The 26,531-nt window shown below is 37.0% G+C and overlaps 1 protein-coding gene across 1 annotated transcript in view; it reads left to right on the forward strand.

The window, feature by feature from the left end:
• REV3L (REV3 like, DNA directed polymerase zeta catalytic subunit) overlaps positions 1–26,531 on the forward strand; it is a 124,028-nt gene that overhangs the window by 39,903 nt on the left and 57,594 nt on the right. Inside the window, exons 2-6 of the mRNA XM_080388168.1 lie at positions 7,523–7,712; positions 10,305–10,379; positions 11,840–12,000; positions 15,077–15,173; positions 26,329–26,423. Of these exons, the coding sequence (XP_080244294.1) occupies positions 7,523–7,712; positions 10,305–10,379; positions 11,840–12,000; positions 15,077–15,173; positions 26,329–26,423 (618 nt within the window). The remainder of the gene's footprint in view (positions 1–7,522; positions 7,713–10,304; positions 10,380–11,839; positions 12,001–15,076; positions 15,174–26,328; positions 26,424–26,531) is intronic.

A 26,531-nucleotide genomic window follows, 5' to 3' on the forward strand; every position in this document is an offset into this window, starting at 1 on the left:
GTGCCTAGTTATACATAGAATTCTAATTTTAAATTACAGAGGGAAAACCCAGCCTTTCTCCCTCTAAGGCTCTTCACATCAAGGGTGAAGGAACAGGCTAGTTGTTACGAGTCACAGGTGCTCATTTTCCTAGTGGATAAGCTTTCTTTTATTTTTTTTTTCTTTTCACGAGAGTAGAGGTATTACATGTTATAAGGAACAGTTAGGGACTGAAGAATTACAAATAACCAAACACACTATTTGGAGTCAAAAAAATGTAATTAAAAATATATTTTTTTTTCTGTCCCATTCACCAATGTTACTGAAATCAGTGTCTTCTCACGTGCCAGAGAAAAACTGAAAGCCTTGACACAAATATCAAATATTATATATGAAATGTGGCTTTTGGGCTCTGTTCTTGATTTTGTTTTGATGATATCTTGCAGCTGCAAGACCTTATTTCATTATTCTTGTTTCTCTAGTATCCAGTATTTATGACTACAGTGCATGTAGTCCTCCCTTTCTTCTTGCCTCCTGGGAAAAAGTTGACTTGATTCAGCACTCTGGGAAAAGGTTGAGAGTTTCACTTAATCACTAAAGAAGTTATATTAATACAATGTACTACTAAAGAATTCTTTGACATTAAAAGATTAAAATCTTAAGGTTTTGAATGACACAGCAAATGTTTTCAGAGGAAAAGACCTTTCCAAGTTTTTCTAGGGAAGGGATTTGTCTTCATCAAAGTATTGCCTAACTTGTATGAGTCCATGTATGTGACTCATTTGCTTTCTGTGAGAGGTAAAGAATGGTGACTTTAATTTCATAGGCTATATCAGCACTTTAAAGTTGTGCCTATCTAGCAGAGTACAGTAAGCACTCCTGTTGCTACTTGATGTTGTTCTCTGAAGCCTGTTCATGGAGAAAGAGTGAGATTGTCTGTGGTATGGTGACTTCTATTATGGAAAAGTATTTTGAAATTGGGTTCTAACATTTATCCCATCTATAAATTTTCGTTTTTTACAATTTTTTCTAACAAGATTGTTACTTTTCCTGTTCTCTGTAGTCATCTTTGTTCAGTTTGTTTGTCAAATTGTTTTAGTCTGGATGGTTTAACAGTTATTTGAAAATACCTGTTATCTTTTAAAGGTGGTAGTGTTGTGTCTTTTGGTTTCTAATGACTTTGCTTTACTATTGCTGTTAAAGGAAGAAAATCCCTTATGACTGTCCAGCCTTTTCTGTATCCTGCAGTGACACACTTGAATGTGTTCACATGCATTCTTCTGCTAATACTGTCTGTGTTTAATTAGTCCTGCCACTTTACAAAAACACACTTAAAGTACTTTTAATAGATGGCAAGTGTATAAGAAGCCTGTTGTCTTCAGTCTTCTGCATCTTTTTTTAATCTTCAGCCAGAATTTGCCTAAAATCTTGGGATTTTGCCCTGTATTTAAGTGCTGCTGGATTCTTTTTACTCCCACTCCACTGTATTTTGCAGTGCTCTGGGAGAAATAGATCATTGTCCAGCAATTAAAATAACGGTTTTAGGGAGAGCTTTAACAAAACTGGTTGTTGATTTACATGCAGGGAATGGGTTCTAGTTAGTTGTCCCCCAAGGCTCTGCTTAGCTTCTTGTAATGGGATCAGCTTGTTCTGTGAAAGAAATATCACAGCAAAATGTGTATGTAGACCAGCACTGAACTGTTCTCTGATTTAGCTTAATTTTTGAAAACTAGGTTTAGTTTTTGTTTTCTGATTGCTAAATGAGATGATACCTATTCAAAATGTTTCCAGTATTGATTTCAGTTTGTGAAGTTTCTGTAGTCAGTTCCTAAATTAAGTATTACAAGATAGGAGCTAAACGGCTTTGAGTGTAATTTATAAAATGTTACTAAAACTGTATCACAACTGTAGGACAGGCTCTCATTCATCATTAGAAATCTCAGATGCAGGGGTTTTATATTTTAGTATCATCCTGTCTAATGCAAAAACAGTAATGAGGCTGAAACTCCCCTGAGCTGCAGAGTCAGGCTCTTATTATTACCGTACAAATCTTGCATTCTTGTCTGTGGTGGTACAAAACCAGGTCTGTAGAGCTTTGCCTGTAGCCTTGTGATTAGGTCAGTCTGATGTGAACACGTTGGATTTGGCTGTTCATAGGTAAGACAGACCCTAGAACCTAGTGTGTGATTTCTTTGGGGTGCCTTCAACTCAGTCTTGACTTACAGACTCAGCAGGTTCCAGTGTACTTTAATATTCTAGGCTATAAACTGCATTGCTTTAGGATCATCTACATGTTCTGTTTAGACAGTTCTCCCATGAGGGTGGAAGTCATCTGGAGGAGGTAACTGGAGGCAGCATCTGCACAAGCTCTCCCCTTGCTGTAATACGAGCCAGCAGATAGTTATGGATGTGGAATTGTATCCAGAACAGATGGAGTTCCGTCTTCTCCTCCTCCAATATATACACGGATTTTTCTGCACTAGCTGTGGTGAATCCTTAGGTGTTCCTTGTCTAACCTGTTTGCATACTTTATTCCTGAACTGGACAATACAGTAGTACCTTATTAATAATTTTCAGATTTTTATTTTTTACAATAATTTGTCCAATTTGATCTCAGTGGAAAGAAATTTTAGAAGTTTAAAGCAAAATCAGTTTTTTCAAATGGTGAAAAAGCACTTCTCTGCGGACACTTTAATAATCCTCAGGTTCTCTAGCTTGTTGTATTGTGAAATCAGGTGTTCATATGCTTTGGCAGGGGGAGGTGGACCAAATGACCTCCAGAGGTCCCTTCCAACATCAACCATTCTGTGATTCTGTATAGACAGCATCTCAGTTTTATCTGTATTAGCTCATCCTATATGGCTGAGCATTCTGGTGGTCAGTAGAGGTCAGTTCTTGCATCTTCTTGAGTAGCTGTTGAACAACTTTGCATTCCTTTACCATATTGGTTTCAGTTGTCTTCTAATTCTTTTGAAGTTTCCTGTCTTAGGGTTACTACAGGTTTTTTCTTCTAATTTTTTAATTGATACAGTAGCTCAAGGATTACGCTTGGTATGTGTTCCTAATAGTAATGCATATGGCAACCATCTTAAAAAAAAAAAAAAAAAAAAAACAAAAAAAAAAAAAAAACAAAACAAAAACCAAACCAAACCACCAGCAGGTTGGCTTTCTTAGTCTCTCTCTTGTGGGTTTCCAGTACACAAAAACTATATTTGGTTTTAATATTTTGGTAACATTTATGCCATTTGCTTTTGTAAGTATGGGTTTGGGGAATGGGCTCACTTTCTTTACTGTCGGAAAATACTGCATTTATATTATTTTTGAAATACTGATTCATTATTATTATGGCTGTTTATCTATATTGCCATTTAGTTTGCAGTTTCTTCTTTTCAGAGAAGATAGCCAGTTTGCTAGTTGAGTGTCTCATAATATCTCAAGGTTTTGTGTATTGCCTCTTTTCTGTGTTGTAGCAGCACTTTCTGCGTTCCTTCATTCACCACTTCAGCCTGAAAAAGACTTGTGAATAAGCCTGAGCTTTACTTCTAGATTTCTGTATGTTTACACAGCGGCAACCTTGAGTCATACACTGGAATGCTTGATCTGTGACCTGCAAATAATTCAGCCAGTGCAGACCCCATTCTTTAAGGGAGCATGGGCCAGAGAAATTGTTGGGGCAGCAGCTTCCTCCTGGCTGATAACATGATCACCGCCAGTCCTAGCATTTATGTACACATTATGTTCATTTGTTAATGGAGACATCATATGTACCGCTTGGGTACAGAATGGTTGCGATGCATGTGCACAGTAGGTCCATGATGAGGCCACAGCATGAAATGTTTAAGTGGCCTGTCCCATCTGAAAACTCTGCGAATCACTTCCAGGTGTCCAGTTTTGCATCAGGAAATCTTGAGGACAGCGATCATATAAACCATATGGCTTTTCTGCAGAATCTGCTGTCAAGCACCACTTCCATTGATTCTACAGATGTAAAGAAACCGATAAATAGATGTAAAAGTAACATTTGCTGGTCACTGTAAGCAGTTGCTGCTGTTCTAGCAGTACAGATTTGCTTCTGTCTCTAACTCTGAAAAGAAACATAAGATCGACACATTTAAAGCATAAAACTTCTTAACCTTATCCCAAGCCAAGTTTGTAATTTATATTAAATTATGAGTTTGTGTGGTCTGAGATCCTCAGTGAGTAGAGCTGTTTTCTCCTTGTTGGTTCTATTGGAAAGAATCCGCTAGAACTTGTAATGCTTAGTGCAAACCATGGTTGCTGTCACTGGAGTCAGCTTCAGACTCAACATCATGATGTTTGGTGCAGTTTGATGCTTTTGTTTAAACGATGGAAGCAAATGACTCTGTTCTTAACACTAGCAGAGTAAGACTTGTAGTAATATGGATTGTAAATAAAAATAGTACTATGACCAAATATTGCGGTAAATGAGTCAGTACTAACAAGGATCAGAGTACTTGTATAAACCCATGTAACTTGACAACTGCTGGCCTGATAGGAGACTTGGAGCAGCAATGGTTTGTTTGCTTTCTTGGCAGAATCAAAAATGAAAAGCAGCTCAGTGTGTGTGTTTTCTAAGATCTCCCTGGAGTTAGGTGGTAATTTTGCTTTTTGGTCACTTGAAGGCTATAGTGTTCTTCACTATAGTGAAGTTCATGGGGTTTTGCCCATAAAGGGGAGTGCAGGGGAAGGAGGCAAAAGAAAATAGAAAGAAGCTTTCTTTGTAAACGTTCTCTTTTTTTATTCAACAATAAAATGCCATTTCAGTTCAGCACGAACTGTTAAATACCTGCAGTAGAAATGTATATATTGCTTTTTAAATTTGAGTAATGAGGTGCTAGCTATGAAAGCATTTATTATCGAATTGTCTTGCATCACTGGAAAGGAACGTGAATTTAAGTACAGTAAGTTTAGACTGTCTCCCTGTTCTGTTTATTCTGGTGCTTTGCAGTTTGTTTTTTGGGGGAACGTAAATTAACTGTAATTCAGAAAAGCTGGGCAACCATTAAAACAAAGGTGTTTTTTTAAAAAGTTATCAAAAAGAAAAAAGTTCATAGCTAATACATGTTTAAAAAAAAATAAATAGGTGCAGAACTGATTTTTGACTGAGAAGCTGTAGGTAGCAAACACCTGAATTTATAAAATTCATGGGGGATAGACCTGTGTATTTGCCAGAAATTCTTGGTCTGTAACTCCAGTATCCATTATCAAATTTAGTTTGGAGTGGGTTGGTTGGTTCACTTGTTCTTTTAAAAGCTTCAGGAGGCATTCTGGCAAATTACATACATGAATGAATTTGAATTTCTTCCTGAACATAATCCTGACATGTATTTGAAAAACAAAACAAACATATATTTGAAAAACAAGCAAACAAAAAAAACCCACACCACCATATCCAAATCCACACATCCACTGTCCCCTCCAACTCAAGAGAAAAAAAACAAAAAACACAAACCATCCAAAATCCCATACCCCACCCCCCCAAAAAAATGAATAGAAGAACTGAGGAGATTTAGACAACTATGACTCTATTGTTAATTACATGGCAGAGGGAGCAATCCTTTATTTCCAAATTAAGTCTTAAGTACAACACTCAGATTTGTTGGCGACTCAGTATAGAAAATAAATGGTCTGCTACTACTGCACAGATCAATACTCTCTCAGTTCACATGCTACTACTAATCAATGAATTCCCTCATGTTAGGGGGGAAAAGGTTTTCCTGCCATATAAAGCTGTTACTGTCCTTTATTTTGCCATTTAAAAAAAACCCTCTAGTTCATAGTTTCTTTCTTTAGTTTCCCCTTTTTCTTAGTGTATTATTATTTGAAATACATAATACAGAAATAAGAAATGTCTTCTCCTGAAATAGTTTAAAAGCATGGGCAGAATTTATCACAGATGATGGCCTCAACATTATGCATGAATATATATAGGTTGTATTTAAATATTGCTGCAGAGATTTGATAGGGTGACTTACAAGAAGAATGAAATTCACCTTGGAAAATGGACTTGTACTACCATCCTTTGAGCGGCTTCTTTCACTTCTAGACATTACATGAAGGTCTGTTAAATATTTGAAGAAAGAACAACACATTTGATCTTACCCCCAGTAAAAAAAATGCGGTGGTGTTTATGGTATTCAGAGGCATGCATGTCACAGGTGTAAAAATTTGTAAACAGTCCTGATTCTGAAGCTCTGTTCTTCCTGCACTTCAGTGGACTTAGAGCTGTCTTCACTGGGTGGGGTGCACTGATGTGGGTATGAATTAGTGTAAATAGTTCAGGCAAGGTCCTGTCTGCTGAGAAATAACGTCAGTTTGAAAGAATAGGCTTTTGGAAGTCTTTTTGTTGGTCTTGTGGACCAGTGCAGTTGTACTACCTCTTTCCCTGTAATATTTATCACCTGACTGGTGAAAGCACTGCCTTTAGATACTGTTTTGCTATCTTCATACAGGGGAGTTATCCAAACAAAATGCAGTATCGTAGAATATCTCTAGTTGGAAGGGACCCGTAAGGGTCATCAAGTCCAACTCCCTACTCCTTGCAGGACTACCTAAAACTGAACTGTATGACTATGAGCCTTGTCCAGACACTCCTCAAACTCTGACAGGCTTGGTGCTGTGACTGCTTCCGTTTGCCTGTCGTTATGGTGTGGTGGGGCTTAATCAGCAATGTGTGCTAGCAGTATTTTCCTGTGAAACTTTTTCATTGACCAGCAAGAAGTCATGAATGATTCTGGGGGCTGAAAGGATGGTAGGCAGGACCTGATGTTAGTTTTAGTAGCTAATGCATACTCTGTTGTATTCCATGAGGAAAAAACCAGAGAAGACTCATTGCAGTTGAGATTAGCCCTCAGAAAAACATGGTAGGTTTGGGAAAACCTGGTCTGCGTCTCTGTACTGCCTTGTCTAAAGCAGAAGCTCAAGCTGTGGTCTAGCGCAATGGTTTTTGTGATGCGTTGTTTCATTCTGCTGTTACTGCAGACTCACAAAAGCTCATGCTGAGAAGAAAGCACGTTGTTAGAAGGCTAGAGATCTGCATATCCAATAGAGACCTCTTGGGAATCCACAGATCTAAAAAGTTGAAAATCACCTGTTTTTTTTCCATATACCAACTTAAATCTTAGTTGTGTGCTCATTCTAGTGAGAAATGGGAAGAACTTTGATACTCCAAAATTTTCACTAAGGCTGAGAAGCTCAGCATGCAAAATTATTCTCAGAGAGGTGTTGTGTTAGTACTACAAAGAAAACCATTAGTGGGAAATTCTGCTGTTATACAAGTGTAATCCTGTGTACGTCATGTAACCACATCTGTTCTGTATTGCTTTTGTCAATGAAACAAATGTGAGAGCTGCTCTAAATTGGTACATTTTTGTTTGAAATACACCTGAACCCGTTTCATAAATTTATCCTGTTCCTGCAGAACCTGAAAATAACGTAAAAAAAAATAATCAAACCTAGGGACTATTTGGAAGAAGGAAAAGATGTAGCCATTAGAAAATAAATGTTTACCTTTTCTTTTTAGGTCAGAAGACTTGTCTCCACTTACATGGTATCTTTCCTTACCTCTATGTACCATATGATGGTTTCGGACAGCATCCAGAATACTATCTTCGTCAAGTGGCATTCAGCATTGACAGAGCACTTAATGTGGCTTTAGGCAATCCATCTTCTAATATTCAACATGTTTTTAAAGTGTCATTAGTATCTGGAATGTAAGTATGACCTCTTAGGATTTTTAGTTATTTGTTTTGCAATGTTTTTGCAGTTGTACTACATAGAAGCACTTACCATGGACTTGGGTGACTGCAGTGTTTCTTCTTTCCCACTTGCTTTGACTTTAATATAATCAACAGATTTTCCCCAATCTAATTCTCTCAGCAGTGCAGACCGTGAAGTGCAGGCTCTTAAACAATAGTTTACTTACCGGTCAAACTGACTGTTGTTTTATTTTGTGTAGCTTTCTATTACTGCTGGAACTATATGCTGTTACTGAATGGTAACATTTTATGGATTCTCTTAATCAATTTTTATTTATCTTGCATAACTAAGGACTGAAAAATGTGTCAAATCATAGTGAATAATAGGAAGTGGTCCTAGAGGAACACAGTTAGTCTATACATGCATTGAATTTCTCATCTTCAAAACAATGTAAATGCTAATTTTCAGTACTATGCAGCACTATCTTCTATGAAAAGTGCATGAAAAAACCACATGTTCATTCTATTAAGTTTAGGAAGATAATTTTTCTGTTCCCAGCCACTTCTAGTGGTATCTTATAGATTGTGCTAGTAAAGTGGCTGCAATAACTTTTTTTCATTTTTAATCGGAACTTTCTGATGTGGTTTTTGCAGTAACAAAGAAGGTAACACCCAAATTTCTTATTTTTGTTCTTTTTGTGAAGAACTATGTGAATTGCAGTATAGCTGTTCCTCTCAACAGTGAGAGCTGGGCAGGGTGAACTGCTGAAGACAATCTTTCCTGGAATCAGTGAGAAAACATAGAGACTAGGAGAACCTGCCTTTTTCACCTCTCGTGCCTTAGAGCTTCAAAGCAGTCATTACTGAAAGTCAGATGCTCAGTGCCTTAAAGAAGCATAGAAAAGTGTGTTTCATGGTATTTTGTTTGCTTGCCCAAGAGGGTAATGGGAAGCACCTAACAGAAATTGTAATTTATCTTCATCTTTACCTGTGTAGACAGACATGTTTATGTAGTCACACAAATCTGTTTTCTTCTGTTCTGACCTGAGTCAGATTATGTGCATAGATATTATAGTGTCTCTGTGGTAAGAAACCAATATATTTCATTACATCTTGGAGATTATTTTATCTCTTCTGCATTAGCAGGGAAATTGTTATGTAATAAAGGTGTTTGCAAAACCTTTATATTTCTAATGTAAGATTTCTGTTGCGTTAACTTCGAACATAGTGAAGGTCCAAGAATAAAAACGGTGACATTCACTGTCCTTGTGAAGTTGAAGTAGGTGTTTGTAACTAACCTTGGAAGTGTTGTAAATCTTGCTCTCCCTGCTGCCATGTTGATGTGAGCATGGATCACTTGCCATGCAAGTGATGACTTTTTTTAAAGTAACTTTTCATTTACATGCCTGCAGCACATTGAGTCATCATAACTCACCGTATAGAACCTGTCGTTAGATTCATACTATCTCTGTAAGAGATTGATTTGTGATAAAGATCTGATCTTCACCTTTCCTTTTCTCTTAACAGCTTAAAGTTTGTTGTTTCAACTTAGCTCAGTTTTACATAAACTTCATAAACATTTTTTTTAATAGTTAATTCTAGCTTTTGGAGATATTAAATGTATGCATATTTAAGCATATTTAGAATCACAGTATTAATGCTGTAGTTGTGCAGTTCTGCTGAGTTAGCATTTAAGTCTGAAATCCCTCTTACTACTCAATTTATTTTTTTTTTACTTAGCAGGTAAGCATCACAGTTGCATTTTTAATAATATTTTTGATAAAGAGATTGTATTTTATTTTGTAGAGGTAACATTTAAATGTATGCTTTCCTGAATTTCTGTTGACTTTGGTTGTGATTACTGCAAACTGTAGACTTCTTTCATTCATCCAATGTGTTGAATTATGGCCTGTTTCCTTAACATGCTGTTTTACAAGCCTGTTAGATTAGATTAGAATTATAGATGCTGAAAAGTCAGTAATTCAGTCAAGTAATACCAGAATTAGTGCTGCCTGTTCAACCTCAGTTTAGTCTTGACATATTCATTATGGTATGTATTCTTTAATTGCATTCTCAAATCCTATTTTCTTCAGGATTCATGCCTCATTTAGTGCACAAGATGATTAGTAATCACTGAGAAGGGGCAGATATTCACTCCTTTAAGCTGTTCTCATTGTTCAGTTATTTATGTTACACAGCCAGTATTTACTCATTTACACCTGATCTGCAGAATTCGTGTCCTTAAGGACTTCATTACAGCGTTTATCAGAAAGACCAAGCGCTGTTTTCGAAGCAGTCCAACACTAATAAATTATGATGGTGAGCCATCAGTGTGTTTACATGTGGAGAAAGTGAGAAACTATGTTAAGCTGGCAAGTGCCTTCTAATGTAATTTTTTCAAAGATATTTTGATATGCATAGGGTCTTTTATCTTTATATAGTAACATAGTGCTCCCTTTGTCCTGACATGGGAATTTCCATTCTGCTGGATATGCAGTTTATCTTGTAATTTCCCCTCCCTGGATTTTAATACTCTTTATAGTAAAATGTGGTTGAATAAATGCCACAGCATAACTGGCTAGCTTCTTGCTTTTACTTCTTCTCCAGGCCTTTTTATGGTTACCATGAAAAGGAGAGACAGTTTATGAAGATTTATCTTTACAATCCTGCAATGGTAAAAAGGTAAGGATGCGGTGATATGAAGTTCTGGCTGATTTCCTTAAATGTTGAATTAAAAAGTCAATTTTGAGGCAAGATACACCTAGATCTTAACAAAATAAAAGCAACAAAGTTATTGTCCAAATTTTTCAAAACACATAGAAGTATTACTAATTCTAAGCATACCAATAATCTTCTTAAAGCAGTAGCATGTTAGGAAAGCAAGACAAAATATAATTGCCTTTAGTAGTCTTGTATTAACTGTAATTCTTGAACACTTGAACAAATTTGCATCAGGTTACTTTTCCTGTAACTCTTAAGGAAAACAGTGTAGTACTCTCATATATTACAAAGTAGATTTTGCTAGTTTTTAAGTTTTTAAATTCTAGCACCCATTAAAATTCAAAATATACTTGGAAAACTGGATAGTTTTTGTTATTAGACAGTTTCTCTATTTCTCAATAGGGTAATGTTCTGTTAAATGAAAGTGCAGCTGATCTCAATCTTCCTGTCACACTAGTTGCAGTAAATTCAGCAATAAATAAGGAGGAATTATTTCTCAAGCATAAACTGAAATCACTTGAGTGTGTAGTATTACCTGTCATAACCTATTTTTAAAGCTCTGCTATATGATCATAAGATAGGATTGTCTGGTTTTTGTTCTAGACTAGTAAAATTTTGCATTATTTTAAATTTCTATCTTAAGGTAATCTATGTGCATGTATGACATGACAGTTCTTTCAGACTCCTCGTGTTTGAATGAATTCTGTCCAAATAAGGACTGTAATTGCACTTAAATTATTTTCTTAATTTTTCTGTATAAAACTTTATTTTTTGAACCCAGTTTAGTGCACTTAGATATGTTTAGTGCTTTTCTTTGATTTACAGATATATCCTGTTATTTTGAGATTTATCGCACCAATTTGTAATTATCCAAATACCTGCAGTTATTTTTAAATGTGTGGATGTTTAAAAGAACAGATTTGTCATGCTCCTAGGGAGGTATTAAAATGCTGCTTCTGTGTGTATACAGTATGCAACTTCAAATTCACGTAGGACATCATATATATATATAAAGGAGAACCAGAGAGACTTTCAAAGTTATTACTGCTGATAGGTCCGTAGCTGCCACAGTTACTCTGTAGAAAGATTTCCATGGACTATAGTGTCTTTGGATCAGTTGGAGTACATGGTATGATGTTTTTTCAGGGGTGGGTGGATTTTCTTTGGGTTTAGTTTTGGGTTTTTTCTTTTAAGCTGGAGGATTCACAGCTCATTTGTAATTAACACTCAAATATTGAATCATTATTAGCAGAAATAATTTTTGTGGGTTTGTTATTGTGAAAACAAAATTCTTAAGTTAAAAATCCAACTAAGGCAAAATTTAAGAAGTGTAAGTATTTTATAATTTGATAAAATCAAATATCAATATTGTTGTCCTGGAATATTTTTTTGTTTATATCCTAATTTGTCTTTATTTTTAGAGTATGTGAGCTTCTTCAAGGTGGAGCCATAATGAACAAACCATACCAGCCTCATGAAGCCCACATTCCCTACCTCCTTCAACTCTTTATAGACTACAACTTATATGGAATGAATTTAATAAACCTGGCTGCTGTGAAATTCAGAAAGGCAAGGAGAAAAAGTAAGGTGTTTATTTCTTAAGACCAAATAATTATTTTGAAGGCTAAAAATACCATTTTGAACAAAACATCACTAGCTGTCAGATTTTTGCCGCAGTTTGTGGCTGAATGGGTACGATGTGTTGCTTCCATATAGTTTGCTTTCTACGTCAAAAGAAAGTCTGCATGTAGCTTTCTATCATGTTTCCTTTTTTGTGCCGGTGCATTTGGATTGAGCGAGAGTCTGCTTCCTGAAATGAGATGCTATATATCAAGAAACACGTGTTCTGTCAGCAGTGCAGCTGTGACCATTTTCACAAGATGACCACACCTCTTTTCAAATCAGAAGATTTAAAATAGTTGATATTTAGTTGAAAAATCTATAGTTGAAAAATCTACGTGAAAGATGGCATGTTAATACTGTTGCTTTGGGGTTTTTTTATTTTGTTTTTGATCCCTATATCACTTGTAATTAATTTTTTTGATGCGATAGTGTCTTTACAAAATTATGGCTAATTGTTAGTCTCTGCTGACAAATAATGTTTTTAATTAAAATGCTTGTGTTTGTACTAAGGTCATATGTTCTAAGGTGAAATTTGAAATATTAATGTCTCAGCAAAGGAGAATTTTAAATTTTCATTTTAAAAAGTTACTTTGACATTTTGAATGTACACACATAAAAATGAAGTTTGGCAAGAACATCCATAAAATTATCTAAATGCTTCAGTATGAAGGGGAGATAACAGTAGGAAAACCATAATGTCTTTGGTACTTAATATTTAGAAAAATAAGTATAGTTTGCCTAAATCATAATTGTTCTTACAGCTAAAGCAAGAATTGAAAAGAATGGTAAAGTATCTTTCTGTAAAGGCAGCAAGTAAGAATCATGCTGACTTTAATTTTGTCCCATTATTTTTATGCATGTATATTCAGACAGCAATCATTGAATCATTTAGGTTGGTAAAGACCCTTGAGATCATCAAGTCCAACCGTTAACCCAGGACTGTCAAGTTTATCACTAAACTGTTGCTAAATAATTAGTGCATGGGGTTTCATAACTGATTCTCATCTAAAGAAAAACACTTTTCATACGCAACAATAGGCCACACTTGCTGCTGTCAAAACTTCAGGAAGACAAAAGCTCAGCCATGGACAGAGGCCAATCCTTGCACAGCAGCCCTTAGAAGTGCCATCCATCCCTTCTAGGCTCAGACCTGTTGGAGTGGTGTAGAAGGCACAGCCTCTGCTTACGATTGACGCACTTACCTGCCTGTTCCACATATTCTATGTCTAGGGGGTCTGCATTCATTTTAGTCAAGTGTAGTTTGTGTCATGCAGGGCAGGCTTACCATTGTTTCTTAGGTGGAGGTAAAGGTCTTTGCCTAAACATATGCAGCAAACACTTTCCTTTCCTCGCAGGTGACAACATAAAAATTGGTGTGGCAAGGAATAAAAAATTCAGTAATAGATCTGTTCCTAAATGGAAGTGAGCAGCCTCAGGAGCCTGTTTCCAGTGGTGTTTTTCTCACTGAGATAAGTGGACTGTTTTGAAGGCTGAGAGTTCAGCAGGCAAATTTGTAGTAGCAGGAAAACTGCCTTCATCAGCCTGTATCCAGACAATGTTACTCTTTTTTTCAAGTTCTTCTGTTTATGGACAGCGAGGAAGAAGGCTGCAAATTCATTCCTGTTCTGTATGCCACTGAAATGATTACAGAACTTTTATTTTCAGTAGTTCAATCTTTTTCTGTAACATGACTCTGGAAGACCTTGATGTGTCACTGCTACTGTCTTTAAAGACATGCCATGTCAAGAAAAGGGGAAGATAAGCGTCCTTAAATCTATCCCTGTGAGTAACTTTAAGTGAAGAAACAGACTGATACAGGAATATGAGCCTCGATTTTTAGAAGTATTTGAAAGTGGGGATCATAGGGAATAAGAGAAGGGGTAATGCACTGAAACTATTCTGGTATGGTATTTGAAAGCCATATGATTTTTGAAAGTACATACTATTACTTCACCGGTTGGCATATAATCTTGCATAGCTGTTGTAATGTATTTTCCTTTACAATATACAACTATTCAGTCCTGTTTTGTCAACTTAGAATACAAGTTACAGATGAAAAATAACGAGATGTTTCCATAGTCAGCTTCCATTTTAATATGGAGAATTAGCTGATACGCCACACAGTAAAAACATGACCGTGTTTCTTCCTGGACTAGCTCTGTTCAATTACTGTTTGCTGTTGCTGAAAGGTAAACATAATACAGGAAACCCTACTAGTGTGTGACACCAACATAGCTGAGAAAATTAAAGGCTCAAGTTGGTCTTTCACATAGAAGCAAGAGACTGAGTAATTTTCAAGGTCATCTGCCATTCTGCCTCCCCCCAACTCCACTCCTGGGCTTTTTTTTTTCTTGTGCAACATCCTGTGTATATTGTCTTTCCTTCCTCTGAGGAGTGAAGGTTCAGGAAGAGACCACAAGGGAGGTAGTAAATCTTCAGATGGGACTTCTCCAGCATGACTTCGGAGCACGCTTCCTTAAACTGAGACTCCTGAGCAAACTTAAAATGGTGTTTTCTTGATTTGTAGGTCAGACATCTGCCTTCATTGCAGGTTTCCACACACTGTTGTTGCTGCTGCATCTGGATTATATTGTGTATTCTTTCAGCTCACAGATAAGAAAGAGTGTGAAGTAGAATTTAGTGGGTTTTTTAGCTTCTAATTTCTATTAAGATCTGACCTGAGGACCCAGACACCTGGGAATTCTGAAGTTTGCATCAGACTCTGCATGATTTACTTTGAAACTTGCACAAATAGGAAAAGACTGAATTTAGGTTAAGATCTGACTAGAACACAGCAAGTGTAATTCTGATGTCAGTGTGTTGAGAATGTATTTTTATATGTATCTATATGTTAGAAAGAAAGTTAAATCAGTTAAAATGATAGCATAGTTACTTTTTGAAGATGATGTGCGGTGCCATTCTTCAGAAGCATTTGGACTGGTAGTATTAAATAATAAATGCAATTACATAACCATATGTGTAGGAAAATATTGCTGCATAAATGAAATAATTTCTCATTCTGTTTTTCTTTCTAGGTGATATATCAGGTGTCAATAAAAGTCATAGAATTCATTTGCCAGGAAATTCAAACAGCATATCTTTCATTGAATGGGAAGAAGATGAAATACCAAGGTCAGCATGCCAAATCTTTTTTTGTACGCTGTATTTTCTTATATACATCAACTTGTATATACTACAGAGTTTCAGTCTTGCATTTAGAAGACCCTTACATGGTTTATATGCTAAAAAAAAAGTGCTGATGTAACACAGATGATTGTTATTTAGTTTCTCTGTATAGTTTTGGTTACCTTGACACTTTGTGGTATATGGTTGTAAAAATCTAATTGGGATATAACACTAGGAAAATAAATGGCAAATTCATCTTTGTGGGTTTTGGAAGATACATTTCTAGCTAATGACTTCTGATGCAAAGCTGAGGAGGCTTAATAGTTATAGACAATACTTACATATCAGTTCACAGATTCTGTTTTTGTAATCACCCTTAACTAACATGAATAGTGTGCTGTCAGAGTATTCCAATTCGTCCATTTCAAATAGTAACTACTTAAGTATCTCAGCTTAGAATTTTCATGTCAGTCTCCCATGTCTTCCTTTTTTCTAGACATTTCCTAGTCTACAGCTTGTAATTTGTAATAGCTCTACTTTTGTAAGCAAAGGAGTATATCTGGGGTGTTGGGATTTGTGGGGCCCAGGGAAGGGAGAGAGACAGTATCTGGTGCTACTTCGATTTACATAGTTTACCCATAGCAAGTTCAATCTTTCAGCTACTTTCTAATGTTTGACAGGTCCTGTAATTACTCTGTCATCTAGTAGTCTTCTCAGTCTTTGGATAGTTCCTGTCATTCTTCTCTGAATATTTTATCAGTCTTAATACGCCACGCTACTTGCTAGTGTTACACACTGGGAGCATTCACTTCCCCAGTAGTGCCTTAAACCATACTTCAGATTTTTCTAGTGTGCAAAAACTTGAGCCTGTGCAAGGTAGCATCTGGTTTTCTGATTCTACTATTCCTGCATTAAGGAGGTTGTGAAACAACATTCAGCTGGTGGTTGTATTGTGATTTTTACTTGTGATCCATTTATATCCAGTTGTCCCTGGGCTATTTCTTCTCCTTTTTGGCTGCATACTTCATTCATAGTCCTTTTCAACCTTTATTTGGCTCGGTTATTCAAGCCAAGTTACTTAACCTTTGGGGGTTTGGAACAGAGAAGTTAGACCAGAGTTGTCTGATGTTGCTTTACACAGGCCTGGGGAAGGCAGATAAAGAGAAAGCAGAATAGCACATCCTGGCTATCAAACCCAGAGAGGGATGAGCCAAGGCACTCATCCTCATGGCTGTGCCCACAAGCCTTCTTTTCTCCTCCTTTCATATATTGTGTATATAGCCAGGGGTGCAGGACCTCACCTGTGCCAGTCCTTCTCCAGCTCTCACACATGATCCAGCAGTGGGATGTTAGCAGTCACGGGGCAAATACCAGGCTTGTCTATTGCCCTAGCATTCATTCTCTGTACTTTGGCAGTAGGAGTTTCTTTCTTGAATGTAAAGCTGGAACACTACATAGCATACCAAATTCTCTGTAGCACCATATGCAATGATACTGGTAGTTCTCTCCCTGATACACTTCAGTCTCATTTACCATGTCACTTTGACTTATAAACATTTTAGTATTTATTAGTACAAGATGTTTCTTCTCTTCTCTTTTTTTTTTCCAAGTGATAATCTTCCATTTGGATTCCTTTTTAAGTTCATACAGGGTCGCACATCCCATTTTTGTATTTTATCCTGTTTCTATTCTTTTACTAGTAAGTCAATCCTGTTCTCGTTTTATAATACTATGATCGGGTTATGTATCCAGTATGTCTACCAGTTTGCCTGATCAGCATATTTCATTAGTACACTCCTGCATTTCCTGCCAACAATAGTAATGAGATGTGAAGTAAACTCAGTCCCAGAAACTGGCTATATTCAGTTCTAAATATGTTCTAAATATATTCTAAATATATTGTATATTTATGTATATTCTAAATATATTCTAGACTCAGGCCTATATTCAGTTCTACAAATTTTGTGTCAACCCTCAGTCTTTTTTATATAACCAAAAGGAATTCCACCTTAAGCCAGCTCTTAAAATGCTTTAATAATTTAGGAAGTAATTTACATCTCCTCCAAGTGAAATTATTTCCCATTTGATACTGCATCAAACTATCCCTTTATATAGAAAATGAATTATTTTATTAAATGTGTTCTGGCACACCATCTTCCACATGCTATAGGATGTACATGCCACTGCAAAGTAACAAATCTAAACTCATTTATATTGCTGATTTTACTCTGTTCTGTATCTGCACAAAATTAATTCCCTGTTATAATTTGTCCTGAATTATTTATGGGAGGCATCAATTTAAAACAGTGTTCTAATAATCAAACCCATAACTGCAGTTTGTCCCACTTTCAGGTTACCTTCCTACTTTGTATTTTCTGTAAAATTCTGAAAATTTGCATCTAGGTTGGTTTAATGGACCCATAATTGTCATGATCTACCTTGCTGAAGGTAACTCTGACCCAGATAGTATGAGAGATCTATCCAAGGAAACCCTTGTAACTGTTTCCTAAAACAATTGTGACTCCGATTTTTTTTCCATACAGCTTTTATTCTTGTAGTCTACAGTATTATTTGATATCTGTAAATCTGCCCTTGGTCTTTTATTTCTGTCTTTCCTTAACAGAGTGTGTTCTGTATTCCAAACATTTAGTTTCTGTGTATGGCTATATCAACAGCTGTATTGATTTCTAGTTTCATGTGCAATACCAGCACAGTCCCCTCATTTCATTATCCAGTCTTGCGTTCAAGTTGAGATATTTAACTGTTTTGTGAGTTGTTTAGCAAAAAAATTTACTTACTGTATTTTACCATTTAATTATTTCCAGCAGTGTTTGGATATTCTCCTCTGTGTTAGTACTGAAATTCGAAATCTTAGTTGTCCTTTATGTCAGATATGAAGATCTCATAAATTTTTCCTTACCTTTCACCTGTACACTTAAGCTGTTAGTTCTTTCAAGAAAAAACGAAAGGGGAAAAAGACGGTCAAATGTTGTTTGAGACCACAACATTTCTAGGCTGCCTTGTATTCTTACTCATTGGAATGCCTGTTTAGACTCATCACCCTTGGTTTTGGTGTACATTGAGAATAAATTTTAGAGATAGTCCAACGTGTATTTACCGAGTCCTTGCTGCAAGTGGCAGCTGACAAGTTCTCTGGTTTAACTAAGAGTGCAAGTGATTTGGCATTTCTTGACTTTGGAGTACAGTATATCAAGTGGTTGAAATCCGATGCTGGATGCCTGGTGATATGCAAAATATTATTCAGAAATTATGTATGTACCATTAGCAGCATTTTGCATGAGTAAATGCCAGTGGTGGTTTCCTGTTTCAAAAAACATTTGAGAACTATGACAAAGTTTCTTGGTGACTGAACTCACTCTTCTGTACTAGAGATAGCACCTTGCTGTTCTGCCACTTTTCCAGAACGGTATTTAACCCAGCTGTGTTCTGTCTTGCTCCTGGCAGATCTCCAAATTAGTAACTTGCCACTATAATTAGCATACTGTTTCAAGCCAGGGAGAGTTCTTTAATTCTAGAGTGATTCTGTTATGAAATAGACAAATATCCAAAGCCACTAGTGCCCAGGAATCCCTGATGTTGTAAGGCTTTTAGGTATGATACTTGCCCGTGTTGTCAGACTGGAACCCTACAAAGCCCACTTTAAGATAGGCAGTAGTTGCCTGAGCCTGGCAGTGCTATCTGACAGTTTTGACAAGAGGAGTTCTTCACATGAGACACATTTATGTTGTCCCTCAGGTAGCTGACGATTAATGGTGAAACACTTCCATGAGTTCCGTTGAGAAAACTTCGTGGTAAACACCAGGCTTGGAGCGATCTGGTGGTCAATTCTACCGCTTGGACATGGTGTGTTAAAAGCAGAATGGGTGGCAGGATGCTTTTGAGAAACACTTCCTTTTTTAAATCCTAGATTTGCTATTTAGCACTAGTTTATATGGAAATTGAGAGATCTGAAAAATAACACTATTGCACAGTATCAGTTACGTAATGTTACAGATTTTTACTAGGTTTTTGGCTGTCAATTACTTTTCTTGCTTGTCAGGATGTACATGTTCTTATTTAGCCTTTTGATTCTTTATCAAATGTGTGTATTATTCAAGTCACTGGAACATTCTGCAAACACAAAGACGTTTTGTCTTTCATGAAGAGAATATGGAAAACTATTATGTAGAAGTTTAGAGTCCTTATCAGTGTAGTTGTGATATCTTTCAGATTCTGTGGGGTTAATTCTTTATCTACTATCCTCAGTTTAACGTTATAAATACCTGAAACATGGTCACCACAGAACTTGTTTCTCTAGGCTGTCATTAATGTTGGTGAATTGAGATACTGACCTTGATGGCCATCTTCTTCAAGGTTTTTCAAGGCTTTGATCTAGCTAGCTGTATGTAGCGGGCACTTTTTTTAATTGTGTGTGGACTGTTGCTTTAATTCATTGCCTTAGCATCTGAGGAACCAAACCTTGGTACTTTCTTTGAGCCCAGATTTCATCCTACGTCATCATTGTCATAAATTACTATTGTTGTTGTTGTTATTATACCAGCAGATAGTGCCAACAAATTTTTAGTTTCTTCAATAATTGACTGTTCTCTGTGATTTGTTTCGAGCTTTTTCTACAGAGGTACAATGGATTTGTATTGCAGCTCTTTAGCATAGTGTGCAGGTATAAAATGTAGTTTTAAATGAATTGGTTTGAGCATCTCAAGTAACTAAATGTGCCGCCTTGATTTATCTTGCTTCTTTGGAGAGTAAAGTTTTGTTCTCTTGTAGCTGGGTTGCTTCCATTCCTATGCCACCTCACTTAACCCTGCTTTTCATTTATCTATCTGTATTACAAGTTGTACCTTGTGAACAATTCTATGTTCCCTTTTTCAAAATGAAACCCAGATGTTATGAAAAGCTTTGGCTAGGACTTTCTAAGTTGTCTTTTCTAACCTTGTTCTAATACAGATATTCTCAAATCGTGGTTTTGGCATTGCATAAAACTCTTTTTTCTTGGCAAAACCAATGCATGTGGTGTGAGGCAAGTGGTTAGTCCATTGTATAGGGCAGTCTGTGTCAAACAGACCACTTCTGAGTGTCTTCCAAGGCATAACAACTGCTAAAGACCTGAAGCAGTTCATATTTTCAACTAACTACAGGTAGGAAACTGGACATGCTCTGACTTCTTCATGCTGTCTTCTCACCTGCTAATTGCAGCACTGTAGCTGCTCAGGAAGTGTGGCTTGATGTAAGAGACTGGGAGATACAGTTGCTTCGTATATTTTCCTGATGTTATATGCATGTTTGTTTTAGGTGAGCAAGACTAGCAAACCCAACAGCTGACCAAACTATTGGCAGTACTCAGATGAAATAGTTCTCAAAGCAGCACGTAATCATGTTAAATAACTGTAATTCAGGGCAGTTGGTACTCCTTCCTCTCCCCCAGACATTTTTGCTTTAATCAGAGTGAATCAAAATGTTAGAAGGGCTAGTTAAAGCTGCTCTGCTTTTGTATGTCCTTTGAGGTTTTTCCTGAAGTGAGTGGGAACAAATGGCTCCTTGGCCTTTATGGCTTACTGGATGTTGCAGAAGCTTGTACTGTTACTGCCCTGACTTCTGCTAGTGCAAGTGTCTAGCGGTTCACCTCGACAAGGATGTTAAATGCCAAGTTAATGACCTGGTTGTATGGAGGAGACATTTGAAAATCTTACTGCACATGTCAGTTGTCTTTATTAGCCTCCACATCAGTCTGTCCTGACTGCCAGCCCTGCCTTAATCCTGAAAACATTAATGAAAGCTATGATGGTAAACCCTGAATTTGTTTCAAAAAGGGGCTCTTGTTAGCTCAGTGTTTTTAATTTGAATAATATGCCAGGTTAATTGAAATACTGTAGGTTTTAACAGAAAGATGCCTTACATCTGTTCGATTTAGAGCTTGGGCAAAATGAGCTTTTCTGCTTCTAATCACCCAAATTGTGTGAATCTTGGTGAGTTGCAGATGAAGAACATGCTTCATATTAATATTATTATGGGGAAAGACTTAAGTTACAGTGACAACTACCAGTTTGTTTTGAATTCAGCCGTGTTGTATTTACTGTTATTTTTAGAGGATAAATCCATATTAGAATCTCTTACACATAAGAAATCTCATTATTTGGAAAGCTCCTGGCCAACTGAGTCTGTTATGGACCAGTTCTCAAGACAAACCACTGGCCACACCCTTCATGGAGATGTGGAAAACCAAGACATGGGGTTTTTTTGACAAAATGTGCTAACTATTTAAAGGGAAAAGAACAGAAAGCTGTCTCTTTGTCAGGGGAAAGCCAAATGTTTTGGTTAGTGGTTTTAGTCATCAAACAGATTCTTCAGAAATAGGTCACTAACACTGAAAACTATAGTTTTACAACTTTTCAAGAATTTTCTTTCTTTCTTTCTTTCTTCCCTACCCCCCCCCTTTTTTTTTAATTGGATTCTTTTTAAAGGGGAAAGTAGTGAAAATAGAAAGCTCAGAGTTTTGCTGTTGTATCTAACAAACAAGTCAGAAACAAATCTTGACCAGATTTTTTTGGTCCTTTACATGTGCCATTTGGCAAAGGAAAGCGTTGATATGGAAAACTCTTCTGGTATCAGTGACCATTGTGCGTTATGATCCCTTTTCACTTGTTCCCAGAAACACTTTAGTTTCATGAAGGGAACGGAACATTTTTGGGACCTCCTCCCTTGTTCTTGTTTCCCAGTGATCTTGCAGTTCGTTCTTATTATGTGATCAAAATGCAAGTTTCAGCTTGCCTGCAGTTCCTGTCACCCACCATGCAGGCAGGCTCTGCTTGAATGCTTTGATGAATACAAGCACCCAAAGTGCTTGACATGAAAACTGTGCATTCTTATCGTATTATGGACTTGGTTTTCAGCTGATGGCATGACTGGGAACGGAGGGGGAAGTGATGGCAATGGATTGTCCTTAAAGTGTGCATTAGGGCACAGGCAGTCTTCTGTTAAAAGGCTGAGCTGCTTTAGTTTAGGAGTTCCGTGATCAGCTCTTTTAATTCTCACAATAACTCTGAAACAGGGCTGCTGACTCAGGGGATTAGTAATCATATATTAATGTATAGCATCTTACAGTCATTAACGAATTCTACATAAGTGCTTCACAGCTTCTACCAGACTGCTTTTGGATGTTTAGACTAAAGAAGTATCCTGCTCTGCCTTCTTCTTCTGTAACAGAGCGAAACATTTGCATACAGAGTGAAAAATACATTTACTGTATTAATACAGCCACAAAATGTGACATCACAAATTTTAAAAATAAGGCTGCCAAGTAATTATTCTGTAAACTTTTTTTCTTTGCTTTTAAACTATATGCTTTTGAAATGTTAAGTGTTAGAAGCTTCTAAAATTGACTTTCAGGATGCCTATTCCTTTTTTCTTATTCCTTACTCCATTTAAAATCCAATTGCTGAGTTTTCTGGTTTGTTTCTCAGCTTCATATTATGTATAATGCAAAATTTTACTTTAGAATAAAATTCCGCTATTATAATGCAGTACAGGAGGAGAGAAAGATGACTCTTAAAAGCTGAATCTGCTATAAAGAGGTTGAAATTACCACAGTAAACCCTATCAGCCTTACATAGGGGAATATTGCTTTCTTACCCTAGAAGTCAAGTTAAGCATTAGCTGAGCAACTGAACTAGTAATACAAATTGAACTTTGCATTACTTTGATATATAGAAAGAGACAATGACCAAATAGCTAGATCTTTCAGTCCTCTCTGTCTTTTCCCTCGTAAGTGCCAGTAAATAGATGTTCTAGGACTTGGTTTAATTCCTGCTTACATTTCTAACACTGTTCCCATCTTGTCTAGTTCTTTATCCAAACAGTTAAGCTAAGAAATTATAAGTTTACCGGAGTTATTAATCTCTGCTGGAGACTTTAAAAAAAAAAAAAAAAAAGGTAACTTCAATCTTTTATGGTTAAAAATAATTTTCTGATTGCCTTGTAAGGTCTCAGCGTTCTAACAATGCACAAAGCTATTTCTGCATTACGCAAAATGCAGTTGGTACTTCAGTTGACTGACAATACTTCTTCATAGGTGGACAAATAGATGCGGGTGTAATGAAGTAGTTACAGCTAACAATTCCAGTTTTCTCTGTGCATGATAGTGACACCTAACAGTCTTATAAAGCAAAGTATTTGTTTGCCAGTGCCTTTCTTAATCTTTACAAAGTTCATAATTCTTGCTTTTTAATCACAAATGAATGGGTTTGGTATCTTAAAATAAGTCATATGGTACATTGATACACTTCTCCATTCTACTGACAGAACTGGGCAGCAGTCAATAAAAGCTCACATTGTTGTAGTTTGTAATGCTCCTAATTTGTTGTGTTTGTGTTCCTGTCATCTGTCTGTGTCTCTGTCCCCCCTGCCCCTTTCTTCTTTTGAAGATAATATCTCAGCCTTTCCTCTTGGGCAGTAGAACCTCAGTTTGTGGAGGAAAAGGTTGTTCTTTCGGGGGAAGCAAGGAAAGCTTGGGTCAGGAGGAACTGAGATGGGAGAAATTTTGCACCTGTTTAGAAGTACTCCTTTGTCTTGTACTTAAATTACAGCATGGACTTTTTGCATGGGCTGAGTAGCTCAGCAGTTCTGGTGAGGTGGTAAAGAAGCAGACAACTGAAGCTGCCAAGCTGCCATGAAAGCAGCCCTTCACCTTAAGTTTGGGTTTGGGCTGTTTAAGCCAGTTTGATTTCTGCAGTGCATTTGAGAGAACCTCTTGATCTTCTGCTGTTTCAAAGTCAGGCAAAAAATTTTAGAGATTCCTTGCAGGAGGCATCCAGGCAGTTGTATTTAGCTGTCTACTGAGCAAATCTACATGCTTTGCCTATAGATAACCCTTTTAAGGAAGAGCATGTGTCTGAACTAGCTTCAGTCCTGACTTCATGTAGTATATAGTTTGCTGATAGTCTATACCATAGACCTCTTCAAAAGGACTTTAGAAGTAAACATTTTTTGTTTTCTAGAATACTGCAGATTGGGAATGTGATGGAGTCAGTTTTGGTTTTTTTTTCTTGGCATGCTATCTTATCTCTTTATAATAAATACAATGCCCTGAAGATATTTTTGTGGCAGAGTTCCCTGATGTTTTCTGAGAAGTCATTAGATTTTTGCTCTTACGTACAAGCATAGAATAGTTTGGGTTGGGAGGGACCTTTAAAAGTCTTCTAGTCCAACCCACCTGCAGTGAGCAGGGACATCTTCAGCTGGATCAGGTTGCTCAGAGCCCCGTCCAACCTGGCCCTGAATGTTTCCAGGAATGGGGCATGTACTAGCTTTCTGGGCAACCTGTTCCAGTGTTTCACCACCCTCATTGTGAAAAATTTCTTCCTTGTATCTAGTCTAAATCTACCCTCTACTTTAAAACCATTACCCGTTGTGCTGTCCCTACAGGCTCTACTGAAATGTTTGTCCTCACCTTTCTTATAAGCCGCCTTTTAAATACTGAAAAGCCGCTATAAGGTCTTCCTGGAGCCTTCTCTTCTTCAGGCTGAACAACCCCAACTCTCTCAGCCTTTCCTCACAGGAGAGCTGTTCCATCCCTCTGATCATTTTTTTGTCCCTTCTCTGGACCCACTCTGACAGGTCCATGAATTCCCTGTGCTGAAGACTCCAGAGCTGAACGCAGTACTCCAGGTGGTGTCTCACCAGAGCAGAGGGCCAGAATCACCTCCCTGGACCTACTGGCCATGCTTCTTGTGATGCTGCCCAGGATATGGTTGGCTTTCTTGGGCTGCGAGCACACATTGCTGGCTCATGTCCAGCGTTCCATCCACCAGTATCCCCAAGTCCTTCTCTGCAGGGCTGCTCTCAGTCCTTTCAGTCCCCCATCTGTATTGATACCAGTGGTTGCCCCAACCCATGTGCAGGACCTTGCACTTGGCTTTATTGAACCTCATGAGGTTCATATGGGCTTAATTCTTGAGCTTGCCCATGTCCCTCTGGATGGCATCCCATCCCTCAGGCATGTCAGCCACATCACTCAGCTTGGTGTTGTCCGCAATATAAATTAAGCAGTTTAGTTCTACATTTCTTTCAGATTTCATATTTCTAGGTATTAAATACTTAATTTTCAAAGATGATGTTGGGGATACTCACCTTTCAATTACATAATCTACTACCACCTTGCGCTGTAGTGACTTTATTCAAAGCTTATAGAGACCACTGACTATTCATGAATTACATCTTAGATTCTATGCAGAAATTTTTGAGGCTGTGTATGTGTCAGGGAACGTAGGAATACAAGTAAATGTTGTAAGTCACCAGTTAATCAACCTAGACAAAGGGTTCTGAAGAACAGCATTATTTTAACCATAGGGATCTTTGTGTTTCACTAATTTTTTAAAGAGTAAACAGACTTCCACATAAACCTTGGAGAAGGTTTCTCTTTCTTAGCTTATTCCATGGACTCAGTTCACTGACAGCAACAGGTGGAAGGCCACTGACCTTAGCAGATCTGAAAAGACACAGCAGGAAAATGATCAGATCATTATACAACAAGCTTGAATTTGTTTCTACAATTTTAAGTCTTAACCAAGCCAGTTATCCTTAGTTCTGCATGTGTTTGGGATGCTAATACTCTATTTAAACTCATTAGGTTACCCCAAGACCCCTAAATAATTGTTAAAAAAAATCTGAAAAATAAAACATTTTTTGCTTTAAATCCCTTTAGTTGGAAATGTTAAACTGTTTTGCATTGCTGCAAATAAGAGAAAAATTCTTGCCACTGTGTTTTCTGGGCACAAGGTTGTGCGAACGTAGATGATCCTATTGACTGAAAGTTCTGTAGTGCATTTCATCTTGTATTTGGGGAGGAGAACATTGTTGTAACTGCTGTAGTATTTGGAGTTGTTCACTGCTTCTTTCTCTTCTTCCTACAAAAGAAAAAGTTCATCCCTTTAAGTTGAAGATAGAAATTTCTCATCTAATTATATCTGAATATGACTATTAATTTAAGAACTTGCAGGTGAGGATGAGAACTGGTGATTCTGTATTTAGGTACTCATCCCCATTCCACTTGATCAGAATCTAGCCCAGTTAGAAAACAGTGATGATGCATGTTTCAAAAGCAACTTATTGATAACATTAACCTGTGGTATTTATGTTGTCACAGCTCTTTAATGTTGAAAGGTGTTGAGCCACAAAGTACCTGTGAATTGGAGGTGGATGCAGTAGCTGCTGATATTTTAAATCAACTGGATATTGAAGGTAACATGTTAATAATTTTCCATAGAAAATATTTTAGGACAGGAGCTATATTGTCAGCTTTTTAAGGCTCAGCTTAGTTAAGTCACAATCCAGATTTCAGTGTTAATG

Source organism: Falco punctatus (assembly GCF_963210335.1).
Source record: "Falco punctatus genome assembly, chromosome: 5".
Lineage (NCBI taxonomy): Eukaryota > Metazoa > Chordata > Aves > Falconiformes > Falconidae > Falco > Falco punctatus.